The 23368-nt window shown below is 33.5% G+C and overlaps 1 protein-coding gene, 1 long non-coding RNA gene and 1 pseudogene across 7 annotated transcripts; all 3 read left to right on the forward strand.

Annotated features, from left to right (window-relative positions):
- The first annotated feature begins 4037 nt into the window (after nt 1-4037).
- Nucleotides 4038-6456, forward strand: LOC131612474 (uncharacterized). 6 transcript variants are annotated; one of them, XR_009287389.1, is made up of 8 exons: nt 4038-4289; nt 4427-4507; nt 4661-4740; nt 4858-4907; nt 5039-5188; nt 5287-5387; nt 5563-5804; nt 6367-6456. It is a non-coding gene; the product is annotated as an uncharacterized LOC131612474 (long non-coding RNA). The 6 variants fall into 6 exon arrangements; XR_009287390.1 differs by having other exon boundaries at nt 4703-4740; nt 5055-5188; XR_009287386.1 differs by lacking the exon at nt 4038-4289 and having other exon boundaries at nt 4296-4507; nt 5563-5633; nt 5737-5804.
- Nucleotides 6457-15104: 8648 nt separating this feature from the next.
- LOC131612475 (elongation factor G-2, mitochondrial-like) lies at nt 15105-17605 on the forward strand. The gene has a single exon (XM_058884268.1). It carries the CDS (start codon nt 15151-15153, stop codon nt 17389-17391), a length of 2241 nt encoding a protein of 746 aa, XP_058740251.1. The 5' UTR covers nt 15105-15150; the 3' UTR covers nt 17392-17605.
- Nucleotides 17606-17635: 30 nt separating this feature from the next.
- Nucleotides 17636-20451, forward strand: LOC131614762 (probable cellulose synthase A catalytic subunit 2 [UDP-forming]; annotated as a pseudogene).
- Nucleotides 20452-23368: the final 2917 nt, after the last annotated feature.

Genomic DNA, 23368 nt, shown 5'->3' on the forward strand with positions numbered 1-23368 from the left:
CCTTAAATACTTTCTTGGATTTAAAGTAAGCAGATCCAAAGAAGGAATTTCTCTCTGCCAAAAAAGTATACATTGGATTTATTGCAAGATGCAGGCCTGACTGGAGCCAAGCCTTGTATTACTCCTATGCAACCTCATCTCCAATTACATCAAGGATGTGGTAAGCCTCTTTCAGATCCTACCGAATATAGGAGACTGGTTGGTAGATTGTTGTACCTCACACATTCTAGACCTGAGATTTCTTACACAGTTAGCAAACTTAGCCAGTTCCTGAGTAATCCTACTGATGAAAACATGCTTGCTGGCATTCATGTCCTAAAATATCTCAAAGGCAATCCTGGAAATGGTTTGTTCTTTGGTTCATCATCTAACCTCACACTCAAAGGATTCTCATATTCAGATTAGGGAGCATGTCCAGATACAAGAAGATCAACAACTGGCATTTGCTTTTTCCTTGGAGATTCCTTGATTAGTTGGAAGAGCAAGATGAAGACAGTTGTATCTAGGTCATCATCAGAGGAAGAGTATCGAGCATTGGCACAAGCTACTTGTAAAGGACAATGGATCTTATACTTGCTACAAGATTTTAAAGTCAAGCATTCTGGACCATTTGTGATCTATTGTGACAACAAATCTGCACTTCATATAGCTGCTAATCCTGTGTTTCATGAGAGGACAAAACACATAGAGAATGACTGTCATGTGGTGAGAGATAAAGTGCAGGCAAGAGTTCTACACTTGCTTCCTATTGCTTCAAAGGATTAAGGAGCAGACATTTTAATAAAATCTCTGCATGTTGGACCTTTTAATATCTTACAAAGCAAGTTTGGCATGCTGAAAATCTATTCCAGCTTGAGGGGGGGTGTTAAGCACAATAAAGAAGGCATATATTGATCCTATTTGTTGTATAAGTAACAACCATTTACATAGTTTGTTAAGTTAGTTATAGGAGTTAGTTATAGTGTAATTGACTCAGAATAACTATATATGCTTGACACTGTGTATGGTTGTAAGTTCATTTGTGAAATAAAACTTTTGCCTTCTTCTTCAATGCAAGCTCTCTAGTTTTCATTCATACCTTGTCATCAATGAGCTGTAAAATTGAAAAGCAGCTATCAGTTCATCAATATACACCATCACATAATATCCAAATCAGTTACAATTCATACATACATAAATACACAAGATAGTATTAGCATTCACACGCGTTTTGAATTTCACAATCAATACAAAAATTCAATTCAATTTTCAATTAAAAAACAATTACAAGCTAACACAAAATCTAACATAATTCACATCTAATTTCATCTATAACTCTAATAAAGGGGTCCAAATTCATTTTCACTCATTTGCCACTGATCAATCTCAAATCTCTCTCAAATTTTGAGAATCTAACCTCACCATTCTCACCTATAAAATCACCCCCCTTTCAATCCCTCAAATCATCAACAATCACCACAACAAAACCCTATCAAAATACCCTCACAACACCCCTCAATATCCATCCATATTCGACACACACTCACACATAAAATTCACAAGAAGATTCAAAGCAACCATAATCGCACAACACTCAGATCACATAACACTCACAATACACAGGGCAAGGAAATCTGCACAAAGTCAGGAGAATAAGATAGCTAGAAGAACATAGTAGCAAAAGAAACAAGATGCAGTATACCTGCACTCTCTTTTTGATTCGTAGTTAATCCTAATACATATGTGCATACACTTTTAAAAATGTGTTTGATTATTGTATAAAATGTAAATTGACTCCAACTTGTTATATGAAACAAACAAAGTACCTTTGCAGAAAAGGTAAAGGATTTCGACGTGGTCAAAATCTTTATAGAAGGACAAGTAAAAGGAAAAACGAGTTGCGGGAAAAAGATAAATAAAAGTAAAAGAAAAACTTTACTTAAATATGTAAAGTGGTATTCATAATCATTCATAGTCGCTCAATTGAATCGTTTCTCACTTTTTGCTTAGGTACTTTGCGTGATTTAGATTTTGTAATGAATTTGACACACTGAATCCTAACGCTAGAACTCTTATTTATACTAATACATGATTAACTGTATGCAATGGCTCTTTCCTTAGCAATCGACACATATTTTGTTGCATGATTCTCGTTCTTAGACTTGCTTCCACGTGATTTCTTGGCATGAATAAGACCAAAAAGCAGTTATTCGCTCTGAACTTGCTATTTTCTCCTACTGTTGATGTCGAAGTCACAAATGTATAACTTTAATAAAAAATACTAAGTCTCAACTTCAACTCCAAGGTAGTAACTTCGACCTTTTGGGCTAGAACTTTCTATGTCAAAATATTCCTGACTTCGACCTCTTGCGCTAGAATGTCCACATCGAAATACTCCTAAAAAATATCCAAATTTCACTATGTATTTCTCTAGACTCCTTTCTTATTTGTCGAGTTCAATGACATGGAAATTCCAGACTAACAGGAAGCTAAATGGTGTTTTCGGAACATCCTCTTCAGCAATGAAGATTTGATTATGCCCAGAATAGCCATCTAGCATACTTAGGCATTGGTGGCCTGCTGCCGAGTCGACAAGCATCTCTGCCAGATGCATGGGATATTAATATTTAGGGGTAACTTTGTTTAAATCCCTAAAATATATGCACACTTTTAGTGTTCCATTCTTTTTAATAACATGACCTATGTTAGTTCATTGGCAAGTCATTCGACATATTTGACTGTTCTAATGAACTTGTTTTGCAACAATCTTTTTTATTTCTTCTTTTATTTTCGACATTACTGCTGGAGAAAACTTCCTTGGTAACAACTTCATAGGCTTCTTTCCCGACTGAATGAGTAATTTAACCTCTATCAGTTCTCGACTAAGTCCCGACATTTTGTTATAGTCCCATGCAAATATTTATATTTGTTGCAAGCTATAAAGACATATTTTATTTCATTTATACTAACAAAGAGAGCCTTTTGAGAGAAAAAAAAATACTAGCCACCATTTTTATTGATAAAATTGTATATTTTGTTTCATTTATACTAACAAAGAAAGCCTTTTGAAAGAAAAAATATTAGCCACCATTTTTATTGATAAAATTGTAATAACTATTTTTTATTCTTATTAGTTTACATTGAAATAGTTGTTTCATTCTTATTATTCTAGTATGAAAAAAAGTATGATCCACATGTATATTTTTGTTTTTTATTTTTTATTAAAGACAAATAGAATATATATATATATATATATATATATATATATATATATATATATATATATATATATATATATATATATATATATATATATATATATATATATATATATATATATATATATATATATATATATATTTTACTGAATTTGTATTAAAGATTTTAATTGACATATTTTTCAACTGTAATTACATAATGATGTCAAAGTAATTCTTATACTGCAATATTCTCAAGGCTAATACCCATAGGATAGGGCCACTACACGATTCTGGTCCCCTTTCATTAACTTCTACTCAGGGGTTTTTCTCCCATTGTCCCAATTCTCGCAGCTAGAAAATGCCCACCTATAAACCCCTTTTATGAAGCAATATATTTTGGGATAACCACTAGCGAGAAAAATTTAACATTTCTATTTGTTATGAAATGTAAAAATCGAAATATAATTGAAAATTGTTCCGTTAAATTAATTTAGTTGGTAGCTGTGAGTATATAAGCGGATGTTCGAATCCAAGACATTTGTTCAATTTAAAAAAATTGAATTTCAATTACTAAATTATTTGAAGAAAAAAAAATTAATTTTGTTCACCTGGTGAATTCCAAATTAGTCTCTAGACTGTTTAATTTTTTTTATTTTGTTATAACTTTTATATAAATTTAAATTTGTGCACTGTTCAAAGTTTTCATTTTGTAATTATCATGTAAAAAACATACTCCTATAAAATAATAAATATAACCCATATTATGTCACCAATCAAATATGATAGACAAAATGTAGAACAGCTGAGACGTAGGGAACACAAGGATGGTGACCTTCGTGCATCTGTCATTTAGCACTCTTCCTCACATTACACGAGTCACCTCTCCACCCAAACTAATCCATTTGCTCCTTTTAGAATAATCACGTGTGTTTTTCATGCAAAAAATAAAATGAAACAATATATGTGGTAGGGGTGGACAAACGGTAATCACCCGACGGGAACCGACCATTCCGATCCAAAATTTGACACACGGTTCGGGTTCAGTCGGTTGATGGATTATGTCGGAAACTAGCAAAGGGTTGTTGCGGGCTTGTACGATCAGATTCAGAGGTTGGTTTTGGGCCCGTCGGAAATCAAATTTAGATTGAGAGTTGTATATAGTTTATTGTCTCAGATGTTTTAACCCTAATTTGTATCAAACCTAGTTATGCCTCCATCTCACTATCTTTGCGCCGTTTCCTTCTCAGAACATTGAAATCTCTCCATCCTCAAGTATGTGCTTCCATTCACTGACAAGATTTCTATGCCTTATCTCAGTAATAAAAAAGGTTTGTAATTAGTTTATGTGATTTCTCCAGTTTTGTGATTTAGAGTTAGGATTTGTTTTAAGGTTTGTGTTTTTGTTAAAATGATGAAGATTTAAAATTTGAATATTGAACTATGAGGTTTGTGTTAAATTAGAGTTTTAGTGTTTGTTTCAGGATTGTCTTTTTAACTAATTTTTCCAATTGATGGATCTGAAGGTATTAGGCAAGAGATGCAAGCTGGATGCATCAAGAAGGTTATATCTTTTAAACCTTAAAGTATTCATTATATATGTGTTGTTTCAAGAACACATTTGTTTTTTCTTTAGTAATTTATATATTTCAAAGGCATTGATTGTTCTTTGATTTTTCAGGACACTTCAACCAAGTGTTGGTGACAAGTTCTTGATATGAGAACTATCTAGTTAAGCATTTTTTCTTAATTTTTTCTCTAAATCTGTAATGTATATTTATTTTGAGTTTGATTTTTGTTTGTGTTGAATCACAGTTTTAGATCTGGACAAATAAATGAGCTACCTGTTTGTTGAATCACAGTTTTTGATGTGGACAGTGAAATGAACTATATTACAAAGCGGATATTGAAGTGATGAGAGCTAACGAGTCCAACACTATGTTCATCGATTTTGAGTTTGCTATCAAATTCAACGATCTTCTTCAGAAAGCTATCTTCGATGAATATTTGAGGTTATTTTTTTACATTTATTTCATTTAGAATTTTATCAAAGTCATTGAAACCCTAAAATTTGTTAACTAACACTTGTTTTCTGTGTTGATGATTATAGGTTTGAACCTTATTTGCAGAATGTCTGTAAGAGGTTTGATAACCCTAACAAGGACAAGGACAAGGACAAGGACATCAATGTAGCCTTCTATAACATTCCAGGTATAAAATTTTCCTTCAGTTTTTGTTTACATTTCATTAATATTAGTTTAACTTTTTAAAATTGAAAATGGAGGTTGTGAAATTGTGATGTAGTGTGTTTGTTTATGCAATTGAAAATTAAGTTTGAGTGTTTTTGTTTGATGAGTTATTAACTGCTAAACTTTTATGTCTGCAGGTTAGGAGAGTAGGTTTGATTTCTCTTGTTAGAATCTTTGATTCTTTTACAGGTTGAGCAAGAAATGCAAGGTTTATGCTATTAGTTTCTTATATTCTTAGATGTTTCTGTTTCTGATTCTTTCTTATTTTTTATTATTTGATGAATGTATTGAAGAACAATTTGTGTTTTCAGTTGCGCAGGGCCTTAATATTTTAGACCTAACATAATATCCTTCTGTAGTATTTTCCATACATGTTCTGGTAAGTTTCATTCTCCACTCCTTTATTATTTTTTTTGGGCTTATTTTAATAATTATATTACTTCACTTTATTTTAGAGTTGATTAGTGGTAAAACTATACAAAATCAACATTTTTAGTTTTATGTTAAACCTATAAAAATATTGTGTTGATAAAAATCATTTACTTTTAAACCATGCATATATTGATTAGGATTTATGAGTTTTAATGTTTGAGTTAAATCAAATATTGATTAGGAGATTGTTTATAATTTTAGTACCATATTTTTCAATTTATGAGTATTAATTTAGTATATTTTTAGTATAATTTTAATTAATGTTTTGTTATTATGGTCATTTGAGATGGCTCAGGATTTTTTTTTGAATTTTGAAATGATTCAAAGACTTAGAAGTTTTTGGATTTTGGCAGTGGAGAAATTGTTGTATTAGTTTTTAGTATAATTTTAATTAATGTTTTGCTATTGTTCATTTCAATTTCTTTAGTCTTTAAGTAATATAATTTTGATGATAATGTTCAACTTTCAATCTCTAATTACTCATTGACATATATGTTTTGATGCTACAGGATTTAAAATGATTGAAATACTGAAGAAATTGTTGGATTTTAACATTCCAGAAATTTATTCTTTGTATTTGCTGTGGTATTGAAACGTTGTATTATATTTTATTAAATTTATGATTTATGTTATTTGGATATTAAGGTTTTATGTTATTTGGATATTATTTCATCTTAAATGTTATTTAATTTTGTATTTGGATAATTTAGCATCCAATTTTATTGATAGATCAATTTTGAAGGATTAAATTGATATAAATGACTTATTTATTTATATTAATTATTAAAAATAAAAAACAAAAGTTGACTGTGTTTTGGGCATGAAATATTTATGGCCCAATAATAAATAAGTGTTTTGGGTTTTAATGTCAAACTTAAACAAAAAATAAAAAATTTGGCTGATTTTATAATTGGGTTAAAATTTTCAATTGACCCATTTATCCGAAAAAACCAAGTTTACTAACCGAACCCAAATTAAACCGAAAAAAACCGGTCGGAATTTGGGCCTGTATTAGTCACCCGAGGTTAAGAACGGTTTGGGGTTTTGGGCCCGAAGCCGAACCGGCCCGAACTGATGTCCAGCCCTAATATGTGGTGAAGGCACACGAGCTATTATTATTTTATTATTATAAACATTATTCCAACGGGTCCTGAGCTTGAATCTTGTCCGTCAAATTATCTGGTCCTTCTCGAAGCCCAAAGACTCATCATCATAAATGTAGTCGAGTCTCTGGTCGAGAGTGTGATCAACAGCCTCAGCCAAATTATCTTCACTAGCCATTTCAAGGTTTAATTTGGCCTTTAGGGCCATTTTTTCTTGGTTCTCGGCTATGTAAGCTGCAATTCGAGTCCATGCATTTGACTCAATTACATTATTAGTCTTTCTGGCCAATTCTTCTTGTAACTTGGATTCCTGAGCCATTTTTATTTAATTTTCGGCCACATAGGCCGTAATCATGGTCCAAACATTTGAATCATACATAGCAGGCATTGTCCTTTCTCTCACCCTGTTTGAGTTATTTCACCTTCTTTTGATGGTTGTTCTCCCCAAATCTCCCTTTCCCACACAAAGCCATGAGTTGGGTGCAGTTTTATTGAGTGAAATACATTTTCCTAGGGCTTGAATATCCCTGATCAGCTGGTGGCTATGACACTATGTTTGCCAAGTTTTTACCAAAGGTTCTTCTACTAACATGATCCACCTCCACCATGTAGTAGCTTTGGTCCGCTTCCATGTTTTCGACGATGTCTTCTTCTCTCCATATTGATATTCTTTGGTGGAGGGACCTCGCCAACATAATGTATCCATTTATTACCCAATAATAGATTATAATTGGCCTTGGAAGGAATGACCATGAATAGGGTTGGTCGAATTATAGTTCCGACAACAAAATCCTCCTAGATTACCCCTAGGGAATGACCAGTCTTGCCTTCATAATTGGAAAGTACCATGTCATGAGACCTTAAATCTGTGTTGAATTTCCATATCTTTTTTAATAGGGAACGTGGCATCAAGTTAACTACTGCGCCACTATCAACTAGGACTTTGTTGACACAAAAGTTGTCAAATTTAGTTTTGATGAAAAGGGGTTTTAAATGGCTTTTTATTCCTATATCTGGTTTTTTAAAAACCACATTCTATTCTTTGACACAACCGTCATTCGTCACATAATAGAAAACTGGCTTGTGTTCAGGCATATTTTCTAAATAATATTCCTCTTCTGCGTCAGTTACTTCAATCACCATGTCATATTCAACAAGCAACACTGACACTACATTGCACAGGATCTCAAAACAGTCTTCTGACTCTGAGGAGTTTTATGCTATCATTTCTCAATATTTTATCTTTACCACCTTCCTTATCAATTGGCAAAGGCAGATTTATACTTTCCTTCGTTGACATTTTAGCCTCTTTGACCTTAGGTTTGATACGTGATGGTTGGGAAAAAAATTCTTTATTTCATTGACCTTTTGGCCATCTTGTTGTCTGGTTCTAGTTTTTGGTTGCTATTAGAATCCGACATATTTTGGAACGCTCTTTTGGCGTTGATACCTCCACTATTGAATTTTAGTCATGGGGTTATTTCCCATGTAATTTGGAATGTAACCATATTTATTGGCGCCCTGAGGGTATTTTAGCGCCAACACCTCTACATCCTTTTGGTTGGTGTTTCTTTTGTTTTAGGGGTGCACCCATTCCTTAAATGGCGCTTTCGACGAAGATGGCTAGGTCTTATCTTGATCTCCTTTGTGACTTGTGGCCACATTCTGTACCATATAGGGGAAACCTCTTTTTTTGAAAGAATAATTTAGCCTCAAATGGGACCATTAGCCCCCTTTAAGGGGTTAGGGCTTAGTTTTTTCAAGGACTTCAGTAGAGTTTTTGTCAAACACAACGATGCATCTATGATATAACATAACCTATGAGTCTTTAAGTTTTCACCTATTTAGGAAATCTATAAGTTCTTCCTCAACATGGAGGTAAACTTCTTTGACCTTCTCAGAATATTCTGACTCAGAAACTTCCATTGTCACGTCACAGCTCTCAATATCCGCAACCATTAAACATTCAAGCAGCTCAACATAATTTGCTTCTTTCATCTATAAAGGATCAAAGTCCACTTGCATTGGAGCTTTAGCCTTATCAATAAACTTTAGCCTTCCTTCATTTAGCGTTCTTTGCACCAAATCCTTGAAAAAGGATACAATAGGAAGTCTTATGACTAAGAAAATTATGAAACTTGCAGAATCCTCTTTTCTTTCCTTTCTCTAAAGGTGGCATTTTCGATCCCTTAGGGACTATGCTTTGGTCATCAACAACTAAGATGTCAAAATTTTTGTCGAACTTAGTTACGTTGAAAGTGTAGGTTTCAGCGACAAATTTATCATTTTTTGGTTCAACTTGATTTTTTTGTTGGATGGTTTCAATAATTTACAGACGTAAGGATGTCCTGACTTAAGTTCTTCCATATTTACATCATTCTCCTCGACTTCCTCATATCCTATGTCATACTCCTAGCTTCTATCATCTGCCTCTATAAAGGAAACTTTTTCTTTTTTATGAAATTTGTTTGACCTAACCATTTTCGCCTTTAAGCATTCGAAATGTCGAACCCTATCTGCCAACTTGGCCATATCTCTCAGATATTGGGTATCTAGTTTCTTCAAATGGAATAATCTAGACCCTTTGCGGCCATTTCGACCAATTTATGTTCAGACACTTGGGTAAAGCACCTTGCTTTCAGCAATATGAATCTATTTATATAATCATCAATTGACTCAAGCGCTTTGCGCCTAACACTAGCCAAATCTTTGATTGTCCCATATAGGGCTGTTCATGGAACACTCTATGCAATCGATTCCAATTATGTATAGAATTTGAGAAAGCGTTTTTTGTTAGAGAATTTGAGAAATATCTCATTTTCAAATTTTCATTATTTGCTATATCACCCTATTCATTTTGGTATCAGACAATATGTTCAACAGTCGACTCACTTGTGTCTCCTGCAAACATATGAGACACAAAATTTGGCCTATGTAGTCCCACGCTCAACCCATTTTGGGCTAGAATATATTCGACCATGTGGGCTAAATTATTTTGCCCCCTTAGGTTGTCTTGTCGAAAATTCATGACTACTTCCTCATCATCTTGGTCCCTGTGTACCAAAACCACTCTAGGGTTAGCCTGACATATATTTTTTCCTCTCCTCTTTGTGCAAGAGGTTCGACGAGTCGTGAACCTATCTGTTGTTGCCCTTGGTTACCAAGGACAAATATATGTCAGGTATTTCTACTGGCCTACCTTGCACAATTTAGGGGATTGACAGTGCTTGGGTCTGGGAGGTGCCAAAAAAATCGACTATTCCTCCCATTTGATTAGGTAATAATTGGTTACTTTGGTTACTATTCTGAATCTGGGGATTGAACACTGTACCAATTTTCCAAGTAAGCATATTAACCATCTCATGGTTACTTTCATCAATTTGTTTCCTTGTGGATATCATGGAATTTGTAGTTAAGGAAGGCATATTTGGAGGGGGAAAATCCAATCCCTCCTGGTTGTGTTGTTCGACCAAGGTTACCGATAGAAAACTTTGATGCTAGATATAGATTCAAAGGGGATGTTATCACTGCATTGTTATATGCAAACGTCAACGTGTGACTTTGTAATCCCGCCATAAAAAGGCTTGTGTTCTTCTATAGCTGTCTGTATGACCTTGAGGGTGGTTAGAGTTCTTGTTGTCGCGGACAATGCAACCATCACTCCTAGTAACGATGACACACTCATTATTGGGTTAAGGACGGGTTCATTGGTTACTGAGGGATTTGAAGTCCATGTCGCTGCAACCACTGATCTGACAAGCTGTTTGGTTTTTGGAATGTCATTTTGGGGAAGTGAATTATTCCTAGGGTGAAACATTTCAATTATATTTTTACCATTTCTCAAGCACATACAAGTCCAGATATATAAAACATTTTTTTTGCAAAAAAAAAATTGACAACAAAAATAATACTTCACCATTTTTTAACAAAAAGAAAAGAAATCACACAACAGTCCTACTGGGCGTGTCAATTTGTTCACTCGGGATTTTGGTAAACAATCACTTAGTTTTAAATTTATTGCTTGAAGGGCCAAACTAGTAAATCTTGAGGCATATTGTGTGATTTTTCTGAGAAAAAGTGTGCATTAAAGTTGTCATGAATTTAATATCAATTATGTTTAAAAAAAGGGTTAAAAAAAATACATGTAAAATTTTAAAGGAAGCAATAATTCGACTGGGTTGAATTGATAGTTCGAATAGAAAGAAATTAACAAACTTAAATAGAAAGAAAAAACTTTATTATCATAAATAAAATTGGTAGGCAATTTCATATATTTTCTTCAGAGACTCATTTCTCGCTTATAACATTTGTAAAATAATTGTCTTCAATGTTCAACTAGGTTCCAATCAACACGTCATCCTTGCATGTTTCGCTTGCCATAAATTCATCTCCATGTCTCTCTGACGCTTTCAAATAAGATCAAAAAACAGTTACTTGGTCTGATTTTGAAATAGCCTCAATCGAATCTCTCTCAATTTGTCAAACTAGTCATCTATAGACTTTTTGGAAATTTCGCTAAGTACCAAACCAAAGCATCAGTAAGTCAAACATTTGATATTTCGTCTTGAACTTGCCTTAAGTTGGTGCAAAATTTTTGACCATTTCCTTTTGTCGAGTTAGCCTAGTGAAATTTCTTGGCTAACACTCCAAAAACTAAATTTATCACATCCTTAATCTCTTACTAAGTTAACAACCTCAAAGTAACCCCACTTATTCGGGTATTGGCCGTCCATAATTTTTTTATGAAGAGATCATTAAGCTGTTTCAAACCTTTTCTGCTTATTGCAAAATTTGTTTCAATAATAGAAGCATTTTTTTGCAATTCATCTGACTCAGAAAATGCATGTGAATGGTGGATAGTATCTGGCGTATAAGGCAATCTAATCCCCACAGAAGAAACGACATGAGTATCATCTGTTGATACTGGTGAGACTTGATTAGGAAAAGCTTCAGCATCGTACGATGGGTTTGGCGTATCACTCCATTTCCATGATCATATATTTCTACCAATGCTCGACATTCCCAATAAAACTCCTCAACCAATTTCACAAGTTCTAGACGCTTCTTGTAATAAATTTATACCCTTTTACCAAAGGAATGCATTTTCTTCGACAAGCTTTATCATTTGCTACACCTTGATATCCATACATGTTCATGATCAAACACCATTATGATAAGTTAATGTGTTCAAGGATATTTTTAAATGCATACAAATGATTTTGTTAAATGCTTCACTATATCCCCAGATAATATACCAAATTGAATGCATCCTTAGTTACCAAATTGAATGCATCCTTAGTTGCGAATAAATTTAGAAGTGAAATTGGAAACTTTTTTAGACGAGTGGCCATATATGTGCGCACACGGGGGGTGAAAACCTAGGATTGAACCTGTCACCTGCATAAAAATTTCACATACAAAACCAATATGTTGTTGTAGCAAAGAGAGACTGAAAACTGGTTTAAACATGAATGTATCATTTTGATCCTTTTTATTTTATGATACTATTATTTATAAAGAAAATTATGAAGCACAGACACCCCGAACACGACACCAACACTGACATAACTACACTAGTAATAATTTTAAAAAAATAAATAAATTAAACATAATCATAAGTGTTGGTCGTAAATTTTTTTCTTCCTTATTTTATTCACAGATGACAAAAAAAGGTTAAGCTTTTCTAAGAATTTAAGATTTGTTTATTTCAAAGATTATAAATATAATCTTTGAAATATTATTCCAAAAGATCATTATTATTATTATTATTATTATTATTATTATTATTATTATTATTAGGAACTTTATTTCTATTTGTGTTTGGTAAATATTTTATTTAAAAATTTAAAATAAAAAATAAAAACTTAAATAAATAGATGTGAGAAATTTTTGGTGGTTACCTTTTATTTTCTTAGGAATAAAAGATTCTAATCCTATTACATGAGAATGAAAAATGAAAAAACCAAGTGTAAATAAAATTCCAAGAAATAAAAAGTTTCGTGACAAAATTTATAATACTTGAAACAAACCTAAAAACTAGTCGTCTACCTGTGCAATACACGAGACAACACTTATAAGAATTTATTATTTATTTATTTAAAAAAATAGTTTTATATAGTTTTATATGAATATTTAATCAAATTTTTAGAATTTAATTTAATTTAATAAAATATATTTTGAATTACTTGTATATGAATATTTTTTAAAATTCTTAGAATTTGATCCAAGATAAAAAAAAAATTTCTAAATGCAACTTTAATAGCCCATTTGAAGAGAGTTAAATATTATTTATTTAAAAATATTTTACATGATTTGAACTTAACCATTATAGATTTCTCTTAAAAGATATTTTTTAAGGAAAGAAAAATAACACACATTTTAATTGAATATTAATACTAAAGATAGAGGATAAAATAAAAAACATTATTTGCTAGTTATGGTTATACAATGATATATTTGCTAATTTGAAAAATTATAAATTATTTTAATATGTTAATGTGTATTCTTTTTTCTCTTACTTTAAATAATAAAAATGAAATACAAATTATTTTAGAGTTTTTTTCTGTTTTAATTATGAAATTAATTTGGACAAAACTTAGGTACAATTGTTTAGGTATGGTTCTTATTATTTTTCAATGAAAATAGAACACGTGTATAATTTTCTCTTACACGTAAGCAAAATTTTCCCATTTTCACTCACTTAATGATATTTAAATATATTTATCATATTTTCATTGAAAAATAATAAGAACCACATCTAAAGAATTGTACCTAAGTTTTGTCCAATTAATTTCTGTATACTAAAAATCCGTCATTTAAATTACGGTCAATTTTTATAGTTTCTTTAAAATATCTTCATAAATAAAAAATTTGTGAAATATAATTAAATACACGTGTTTTAAACAAAAATGTACTGTTAGATAAATCTTTTACAACAATTTAAATCTATTACGTAAAGCTACTTTTATAAATAATTGAAATATTTGATAAAAATGTGTAATATAAAAAAAGGTTAATAGTAATTCACCTCTGTAATGTTAGCGGATTTTGTTTATCCCCCTCCCTACCTTTTGGCAACGGTTTTTTCAAAAAAATCATTGCCAAAATCTGCATTTGACAATGGTTTTTTCAAAAAAATCGTTGCCAAAATCTGCATTTGACAACGGTGGGAGTAAACCGAAACACGCTCATATTACAGGGGGTAAACTACTATTAACCCTATAAAAAACCTGTATATTTGATAGAATCGATATTTTAAAAATTGGATTGAAAATCGAATCGATGAAGTTTCCGATTTAAAGTTTAATTGATTCAATTGGTTTAATCAATGGTCGAACTGTTTATAAAATAAACTAATAATATAAATTTAAATTTTTTACAAATATGTCACACATAATTATATATTCCCAACTTAATAAAATAAATATTTCAAAAATCAATTACAAATTTAATATAACAATATCGATAATATATATAATAACACAATATAGTTGTACACTTCATTTCAACATTCATTTTAAGAATAATTTAAACTTTATAATTTATAATAAAATAAATTAAACTAATTCAATCAAAAGTAAAATAATAAAGTATAATAATTAAAATAAAATTTAAATAATTAAGAATACCTAAATTAAATTAAAAGATAGAATACAAAAAATAAACAATAAAATACACTTAATTAAACAACAAAAAATAAATTCAAGTAGAACTACAATATACATATGATAACATAGTGATAAATTAAACTTAAAAATAAATTTGTATGTTTGTAATAAAAACACAAAATTCTTGTGTTTGATTTGATAAGGTAGGTTAAGTTTTGATATTTACAATAAATTTAAAAAAAAAAAACTAAAAAAATGAACAATTTGATGAATTTTTTTTAACCAGACAATTTTACAAAATCGGTTTTAGGAATATGGTTCAAATAATTTTAGACGGTTCAATTCGGGTTTTTCAATTCTACTTTAGTTTTGGCCCACTAGCGGTTTTTAAGAGATTGATCCAACTAAATTCATCTCCGAGTTACGGTCCAACTGATTGAACAGGTCGGTTCGGTCCGATTTTTAAAATATTGGATAGAATAAAAAAAACCGTAATGTCAGTAACAGTTATTAGTCCATGCATTTGAAACTGACTACGTGAACCACAAAAACCCCAAAGTGAAACACAAAAACCCTAACCACCATGGCAAGCTTCTCCGCGCAGCGGCTTGTTTACGCAGTCCGCTCCTCCTCCGCCACAACGGCGGGGTCTCTCATCGGTGGCAGTTTCCACCGCCGTCAATTTTCAGCGGGGAACGTGGCTCGCGCGACGGCGGCAATAATTGATAAGGAGCCTTGGTGGAAGGAGTCGATGGAAAAGGTTCGCAACATCGGGATCTCAGCGCACATCGATTCCGGGAAGACGACGTTGACGGAGCGGGTACTGTTCTACACTGGTCAGATCCACAAAATGCACGAAGTTCGCGGGAAGGATGGCTGTGGTGCGGTTATGGACAGTATGGTTTTGGAGAGAATGAAGGGAATCACCATTAAGTCTGCTTCTACTTATTGCAATTGGAAAGGCTCTAAGATCAACATAATTGACACACCTGGTCACGTTGATTTCACCATTGAAGTCGAGAGGGCTTTGCGTGTTATGGACGGCGCAATTCTTCTTCTTTGTAGTGTTGGTGGTGTGCAAAGTCAGTCCATTACTGTTGATCGCCAAATGAGAAGATACGAAGTTCCAAGAATTGCATTTATCAACAAGCTTGATCGAATGGGAGCCGATCCGTGGAAAGTTTTAAACCAGGCTAGATCTAAGCTTCGCCATCATACTGCTGCAATTCAGGTTCCAATAGGTTTGGAGAATGAATTCACTGGAATTATTGATCTTGTCAAGTTAAAGGCCTATTATTTTCAAGGTTCGCATGGGGAGGACGTTGTCGTTAAAGAAGTACCTTCAAACATGGAGGCTTTGGTAGCAGATAAAAGACGCGAACTTATAGAAAAAGTGTCAGAGGTTGATGATATACTTGCCGAAGCTTTTCTCAGTGACGAGACCATTTCAGATGATGATCTTGAGGGAGCAATTCGCAGGGCTACCATAGCTCGGAAATTTATACCGGCATTCATGGGCAGTGCTTTCAAAAACAAGGGGGTACAACCACTTTTGGATGGCGTACTTAGTTATTTGCCATGTCCAATTGAAGTTAGCAATTATGCTCTAGACCAATCTAAGAACGAAGAGAAGATTGAGCTTACCGGAAGTCCTGATGCACCCCTTGTAGCGTTGGCTTTCAAGTTGGAGCAAACAAAGTCAGGACAGTTAACTTATCTAAGAATTTATGATGGCGTCATTCGAAAGGGTGGCTTTATTTTTAATGTTAACACAGGTAAGAATATTAAGATTTCTCGTCTGTTTCAAATGCATTCTGATGAAATGCATGACATTCAAGAGGCCCATGCCGGTCAAATAGTTGCAGTATTTGGGCCGGAGTGTGCATCAGGAGATACTTTTACTGATGGGTCAGTAAAGTACACAATGACTTCTATGGCTATTCCTGAACCTGTCATGTCATTAGCGGTACGACCTGTCTTGCAAGATTCTGGAGGGAAATTTTCAAAAGCTTTGAACCGTTTCCAAAGAGAGGATCCTACTTTCCGTGTTGGCTTGGACCCTGAGAGTGGGGAGACAATCATTTCGGGTATGGGAGAAATGCATTTACAGATTTACATTGAACGCATTATGATGGAGTACAACATTGCCACTTCGGTGGGAAAGCCTCGTGTGAACTTCAGAGAAACTATTACTCAACGCGCCACTTTTGATTATTTACATAAGAAGCAATCTGGTGGACAAGGACAATATGCAAGGGTGATTGGGTATATTGAACCACTTCCTGAAGCTAAGTTTGAATTTGAAAACATGCTTGTTGGTCAAGCTATTCCGTCAAATTTTATGCCTGCAATTGAAAAAGGCTTTAAAGAAGCTGCCAACTCTGGCGCCTTAATCGGACATCCAGTTGAAAATCTCCGAGTTGTCTTGACAGATGGCGCTGCTCATGCTGTTGACTCGAGTGAACTTGCCTTTAAATTGGCTTCTATCTGTGCTTTTAGACAGTGTTACGGAGCTTCTAAACCAGTTATTTTAGAACCTATCATGCTTGTTGAGTTGAAAGTACCCACAGAATTTCAAGGAGCTGTCGCTGGTGAACTGAACAAGAGAAAAGGTGTGATTGTTGGCAATGATCAAGATGGAGATGATTCTATCATTACAGCTCATGTCCCTCTTAACAATATCTTTGGCTATTCCACAGTTCTTCGTTCGATGACACAGGGAAAGGGTGAATTTACAATGGAATATAAGGAACATTCACCTGTTTCTCATGATGTACAAACCCAATTGATAAACACATACAAGGGCAATAAGGCAGCTGAATGATTTAGCCTCGTTGAAGTACGCGGTCCTATAAGTAATGTGGCTTCTTAAGAAGGTTTAAGTTATGTAGAGGCTCTTATTAGTTATAAACATTTGTAATATTGGGTTCAGAGTTCTTCTATGTAACATTAATTACAATTATATTCAATTTGTATTCGATGCGCAAATTTTGCTACTTTGTTCTTGACTGTGAGGCCAAGATATACTGTCAACAACAGTGTGGAAAATAAGATTGAATTTATTTATTATGAATCTTGACATACTTATACTTCAATTAGATCATGTTTACGGTTTCGTGATTATATTGATTGTTAATAATGGATGTTGTTGCTGTGATAGGTTTCACGTTCTATCGGATTTTGACAAAGGTAAACGAAGTAGAAGTAATTTGTAGCGTCATGCCTATTACCTTTGACTCGAGCAAAATCATGAAGTGTATAGATAGTTCATAGAAGAATTTATTTGTATTTGATTACCTATTTCAACTGCTTCTATACCTGTATGATAAATATTAATAATGCAATCAACCCATTTTCTTGGTATCCCGTATGCTGTTTTTTTCTATTTTTAATGTAACTAGTAATTACCATGCTTGTTTAATTGATTTCAGGTAGTCCTGCAATTCTTGGAGATTGGGAAGAGGATGGCGGTGCTGATAATGATGCCAATGACTTCAAGTTCAATTCAGAAACTCAGAGCCAAAAGCAAAAGATCGCAGAGCGCATGTTGAGCTGGCAAATGGTGTATGGGCGAGGTGAGGAGGTCGATGCTCCAAATTATGATAAGGAAGTTACTCACATTCACGTTTCTCGGCTACTCAGTGTACAAGAGGTAGTTCAACTAATTTCCTCTATTATTTTTACAATCACAATCACGTAATTCCTCCCTCTCTCAAACTATGCACATTCTTATATAGAGTCATTTCTATCTAATATTGATTTTAGGTGTTAATTTATATTCCTTGAGCAGCAAATATCAGAGATGTAGCTTGACCCGTGCTCATTGATTTTAGGTGTCAATGAGCACGGGTCAAGCTACATCTGAAAGAGGAATCGGAGATATTGATGCAAGTACTGATGGATCAATTCTGTACTACCGAATTACAAATCGTGTACCCAATGCGTATGCATTATAGTTAGTATCAGTTATATGTGAAATTTGGTTTGCCTTTTCTTGGATATTGGATCAATTCCCTAAACGGCCTCCTGTGAACCGTGAAACATATCTTGACAGGCATTCATTAAGGTAGAGCCTTGAGTTTTGACTCCCCCTTTCTATATTCTACATTATAAGGAAATCATCTTTATAGCTTTCTCATCCAAACTGAGCCATAATTGACATGAGTTGCAGATATGATCAGGAAGGGGAACTGTCGCAGCTAGCTGCAGTTGACATTTTTGTCAGTACTGTTGATCCCTTAAAGGAGCTCCAAATTGTGACAGCCAATACTGTACTATCAATTCTTTCAGTGGATAAGGTTTCTTGTTATGTCTCTGATGATGGTGCTGCTACGTTGACATTTGAGGCTCTTGCTGAAACATCAAAATTTACTAGGAAATGGGTTCCTTTCAGTAAGAAATATGCAATTGAACCGCGAGCACCTGAGTGGTACTTTTCAAAGATTGTAGAGCAATGAAGGTAAAATTGCTTGACTTGCAAATCAATCATATTTATTCTTCTGTCTTGTCGTGCATTTGTGTGAGATATCAAAAACCATGCTTCTTAGTACTCACCAGCATCGGTTTATGCTCATTCCTCCTCTTTGTTTCAGAGAGAATATGAAGAGTTCAAAACTCGTATCAATGGACTTGTTGCAAAAGCAACGAAAGTTCCTGAAGAAGGATGGGTGATGCAAGATGGTACACCTTGGCCTGGAAACAACACCAGAGACCATTCAGGAATGGTCCAGGTATTATTTTTCTTTTTTGTTGGTTGATTTTTCATGACAAAGATAAAATCTTAAGTGGCCTGCTTCATTCATCTCCATTTTCCCTCAAAAGTTTCATCAACCTAGATTGATTAAATATTAGAGGAGTCAACCTAGGGATATTGTCGTTTCTACTCATAACACTAGGAGGCAAAGAAAGTCAGCAGATTGAGTAGCAGTAGTTGATTGTGAACTTCAAACTATTATTCAAAGTGGTGATTCCAATTATGAATGTCAACTGTCAAGTCAATAGTGGAATAATTGGTTTTTCTTTTTTTTCTTTTCCATATATGAATATATGATGGTATGTTCTAATTTCATTTGCATGTGTTTCTTATTCACTGGTTTTGTATTTTGATTTGTGGCAAGATTTTCTGTCATCTACATGTTAGTGATCGACTGATTAACAATCAGTCAAATATTTTCGCAGATATTTGAATGATCGGCAAGTATGTCTGTGGAGCTGGAGGGTTATATCCGCCCTGGGTATACAATCCTGACAATTTTTATTGCAATACCAAATATTATGTGGATAGATAATGTAAGAAAATTGGCATAATTGAATACAATCATATGTGTCCGGTGTCAGACATAGACATGTGTCCGGTGTCAGACGTAGACATGTGTCAGACACTGGACACGCTTTCAATTAGAAGTATTAGTGTTACGGAGGTTTTAGTACCATATCTCAAGTGGTTGTTAGGTAAAATGAATGAATGCTTTCTTTATACTGGAAACATGCCTCATATTAGACTTTAAGGTTCTTTGTTATGCTCATTCTCATGGTTGCTAGTTTTACTATATTGAGATGTTTGTTTGCGCTCTAATTAGTTGTGTTGTAATACTTGTCAAATAATAGTCAATAATAACAGCTTCAGTTGGAAACACTTCAATTTGATAGGATTGAAAATTTGAAATTACAATAAATCTATACAGACCCATAGTCTAACTACTTCAATTTGATGTAATTGTTACTACTATTAGGAATCATATTTTTCAACAAAAGGACAGCAGCGAGACTCATGGCTATTTATTTCACGAGTACTGATGTCTGATCCTATCCATGTATGTGACTATATCAGTTAATCACTTCATCTTTGCAAAAGGATAATTCACATTTGGAACTTAAAGAATAGACTAGAAAAGTATCAGGAAAGAGGGGAGTAGAAGTAGTCTACATATAAAAAATATAAAAAACAAAAATTACTATCACTATCTGGCCTCAGTCTTGAACATAAATTTCTTTTGTTTTCAATTATCAAGCTCAGCAAGGCAAGTTTACAAATATATTGAAAATTTGACAAGAGATTTATTGAAGCAATATGCAAGTAACCATTGATATAAAATTTGGTAAATCTTTTTGACTTGGAAGCATAATGCAGAATGTGGAGCAAGCTATCATGTTTTTCAACAAATTTACCTTGCTCAAAGGTTTCTAACTCTTCAAGGTCCTCATCAAATAGGTTTGAGAAAGGAGATCCTCAACCAATCCTGAGTGCAAATCAAAGACTCTTTTATACTTGAAATCTGCTTGCAACATCAAATATGTAGAATTCCATCTGGTTTCTACATCTAGACACACAAGGCCTTTATAAGCAATCTTGGCCCTTTCGACAAATTCCTTGAACCTTGCCATTCTATAAGGAGATGATCTTACGTACACGACTGCATTGCATATTCTTGTGATAGAATCATCATACTCTTTTAAACCTTCTTTTACAATCAAACTCAAGATGTGCGCACAACAACATATATATGAATATAATTCCCCTTCTGTGGGTTGTTGTGTTGTGGGAGATGTTTTTTTCCTTTTACTTGCTACTTTATCAGGATGTTGCTTACATATTTTCAAATGTAACCATCGTTGAATTTAATCAATGAGCCACAATAATTAAATTTGGCTTTAGATACTGTTTTGTTGCGGAGAATACTCTCTTTTAAGAAGACATTTGGCTCGAATACACAACATTATGCCAGAAATTTCCAGATTTGTACTTTCTAGCTTCTCATAATTTTATGGCAAAATTACACAATAGATCCTTTATCTTATTTATGGCTGAATGTATTAGGCAGCAAACGATCCATATGCGTAACACATTCGTCCCTTTTTCTCTTTTTGGTCCCATACTCCCATTTAGTTCCTTTTTCTATCAAAACGTGCACAAGTTAATTTTTTTTTCTTTTCATTTTGATAAGAAAATAAATTTATTAATAATTTTAATTTGTGCAGTATTTCTTATTAAAAATAAAGAGATTTGTGAATCATATGAACATCTTAGTTCAAAACAAATAGAATGACCGGGGACAATTGAATCATCGGAAAAATTATTATATTATCAAATATTTAAGGATTAAATATGTTTTTAGTTCCTATCAAATAATAAATTTTGTTTTTGGTCTCTATAAGAACAAATGACATATTTTGGTCATATAAAATTATTATGCACGTAGTTTTATTTCTATTGTAAAATTAATATGTATTTTTAAATGATTCTTTTGCAGACATGTTTAAAACGTTTTAAAAAGTTCCTTAAAAAAAGAACTCAAAATTTGATTTTTAAGTCGAGTTTTTCATTACTTTTATCATTATTTTTTGAAATATAAAACAACATATTTAATTCTTTGCATTTTAAAAAATTCTAAGATTTGGCAAATAAATATTTTACAGTATTCTAAACATGTATTAAAAAATTATTCAAAAATTTAAAAATTAAAGGATAATTAAACAGTTTTTAAAATTTTAGAAAATGGTAGGGATTATAACGGCATGCATAAAAATTTTAGAAGGACCATTCATCGAAGGAAAATTTTTTAGGGACTAAAAATGTAGGGTCACATTTATAGGGACTCCTGATATATTTAACCCAATATTTAATATTTACTACTAAAGATTTGACCTTTGAAAATTAGACAATTAAGCCCCCAAAATTTTGAGGGCCACTCCATGGACCTGGTTGCACCTGCTCTGATCCAAGTATCTTAATATGGGAGTAGCCTTTTTCCATTCTGTAAAGCTTTTCTGAGAGTAGAGTGCACTTGACAGTTTTTCTTCTAATATTCCTTGCTTTTTCTTTGTCGGGTGGAGCTCGCCGGACTATAGGTAGCGTAGTACGAGCAACATTCAGATAGACTTGGGGACAAATTTCATGGAGTATACTTCATCTGTCGTGATGCTAGGGCAGATTAGAGTCTCATGTATGATTGTCCTATTAAATCCCGCGACCATCGAGGTGGCTAGCTTTAACAAGAGGCCCGCCTTGAAGTTCTATTCGCGAGATTCATTTTTTACTTCAAAAGAAAGGAAGCATGAGGACATATTTCGTACCTTATGTAAATATTTTATCAACATAGGCTCTTTTGCTTGATATTGTCTCGAGACCTGGTTGGCTACCAACGAAGAGTCACTTTTGACTTTTAATCTGATAGCTCCTATTTCTAAGGCAAAGATCATATTAGCGATGAGCACCTCATTTTCTGCTTGGTTATCGCTGACAGTGAACTCAACCTTCAACGCCTCCTCAATAACTATATCGCCCGATCCTTCGAGCATAATTCTTGCACCACTTCCTTTTACGTTGGAGGCGCCGCCCACAGTTAACGCTAATTCTGAAGGTGGATCTTCTTCGACGAGTAAGTTGAGTTTGGCTACAAAGTCGGCAAAGGCTTGAGACTTAATGCGTCCTCTTGAAGTGTACCGGATGTCGTATTTTGAGAGTGTTACCGACTGAAATACCATTGTTCCTGCCAGGTCAGGTTTCTTCAACACTTGACGAACGAGATAGTTATTTTTCACCAAGATGGCGTGCTCTTGGAAATAAGGTCGGAGTTTTCTCGTTGCGGTGACAACGGCTGCTAATGCAAGCTTCCCAATCTTCTTGTAACGTGTTTTAGCACCTTTTAACACTTTGCTCACGAAATACACAAGTCTCTCTACTTTGTCTATTTCTTGGACAAGGACTGAGCTCATCGCTCCCTCAGTGACCGAGGGGTAAAGAAGCAAGGGTCTACCTTCCTTGGGGTAAGTGAGGATCGAGGGCGATGTGAGGAACTCCT

Source organism: Vicia villosa, linkage group LG6 (genome assembly GCF_029867415.1).
Source record: "Vicia villosa cultivar HV-30 ecotype Madison, WI linkage group LG6, Vvil1.0, whole genome shotgun sequence".
Taxonomy (NCBI): Eukaryota; Viridiplantae; Streptophyta; class Magnoliopsida; order Fabales; family Fabaceae; genus Vicia; species Vicia villosa.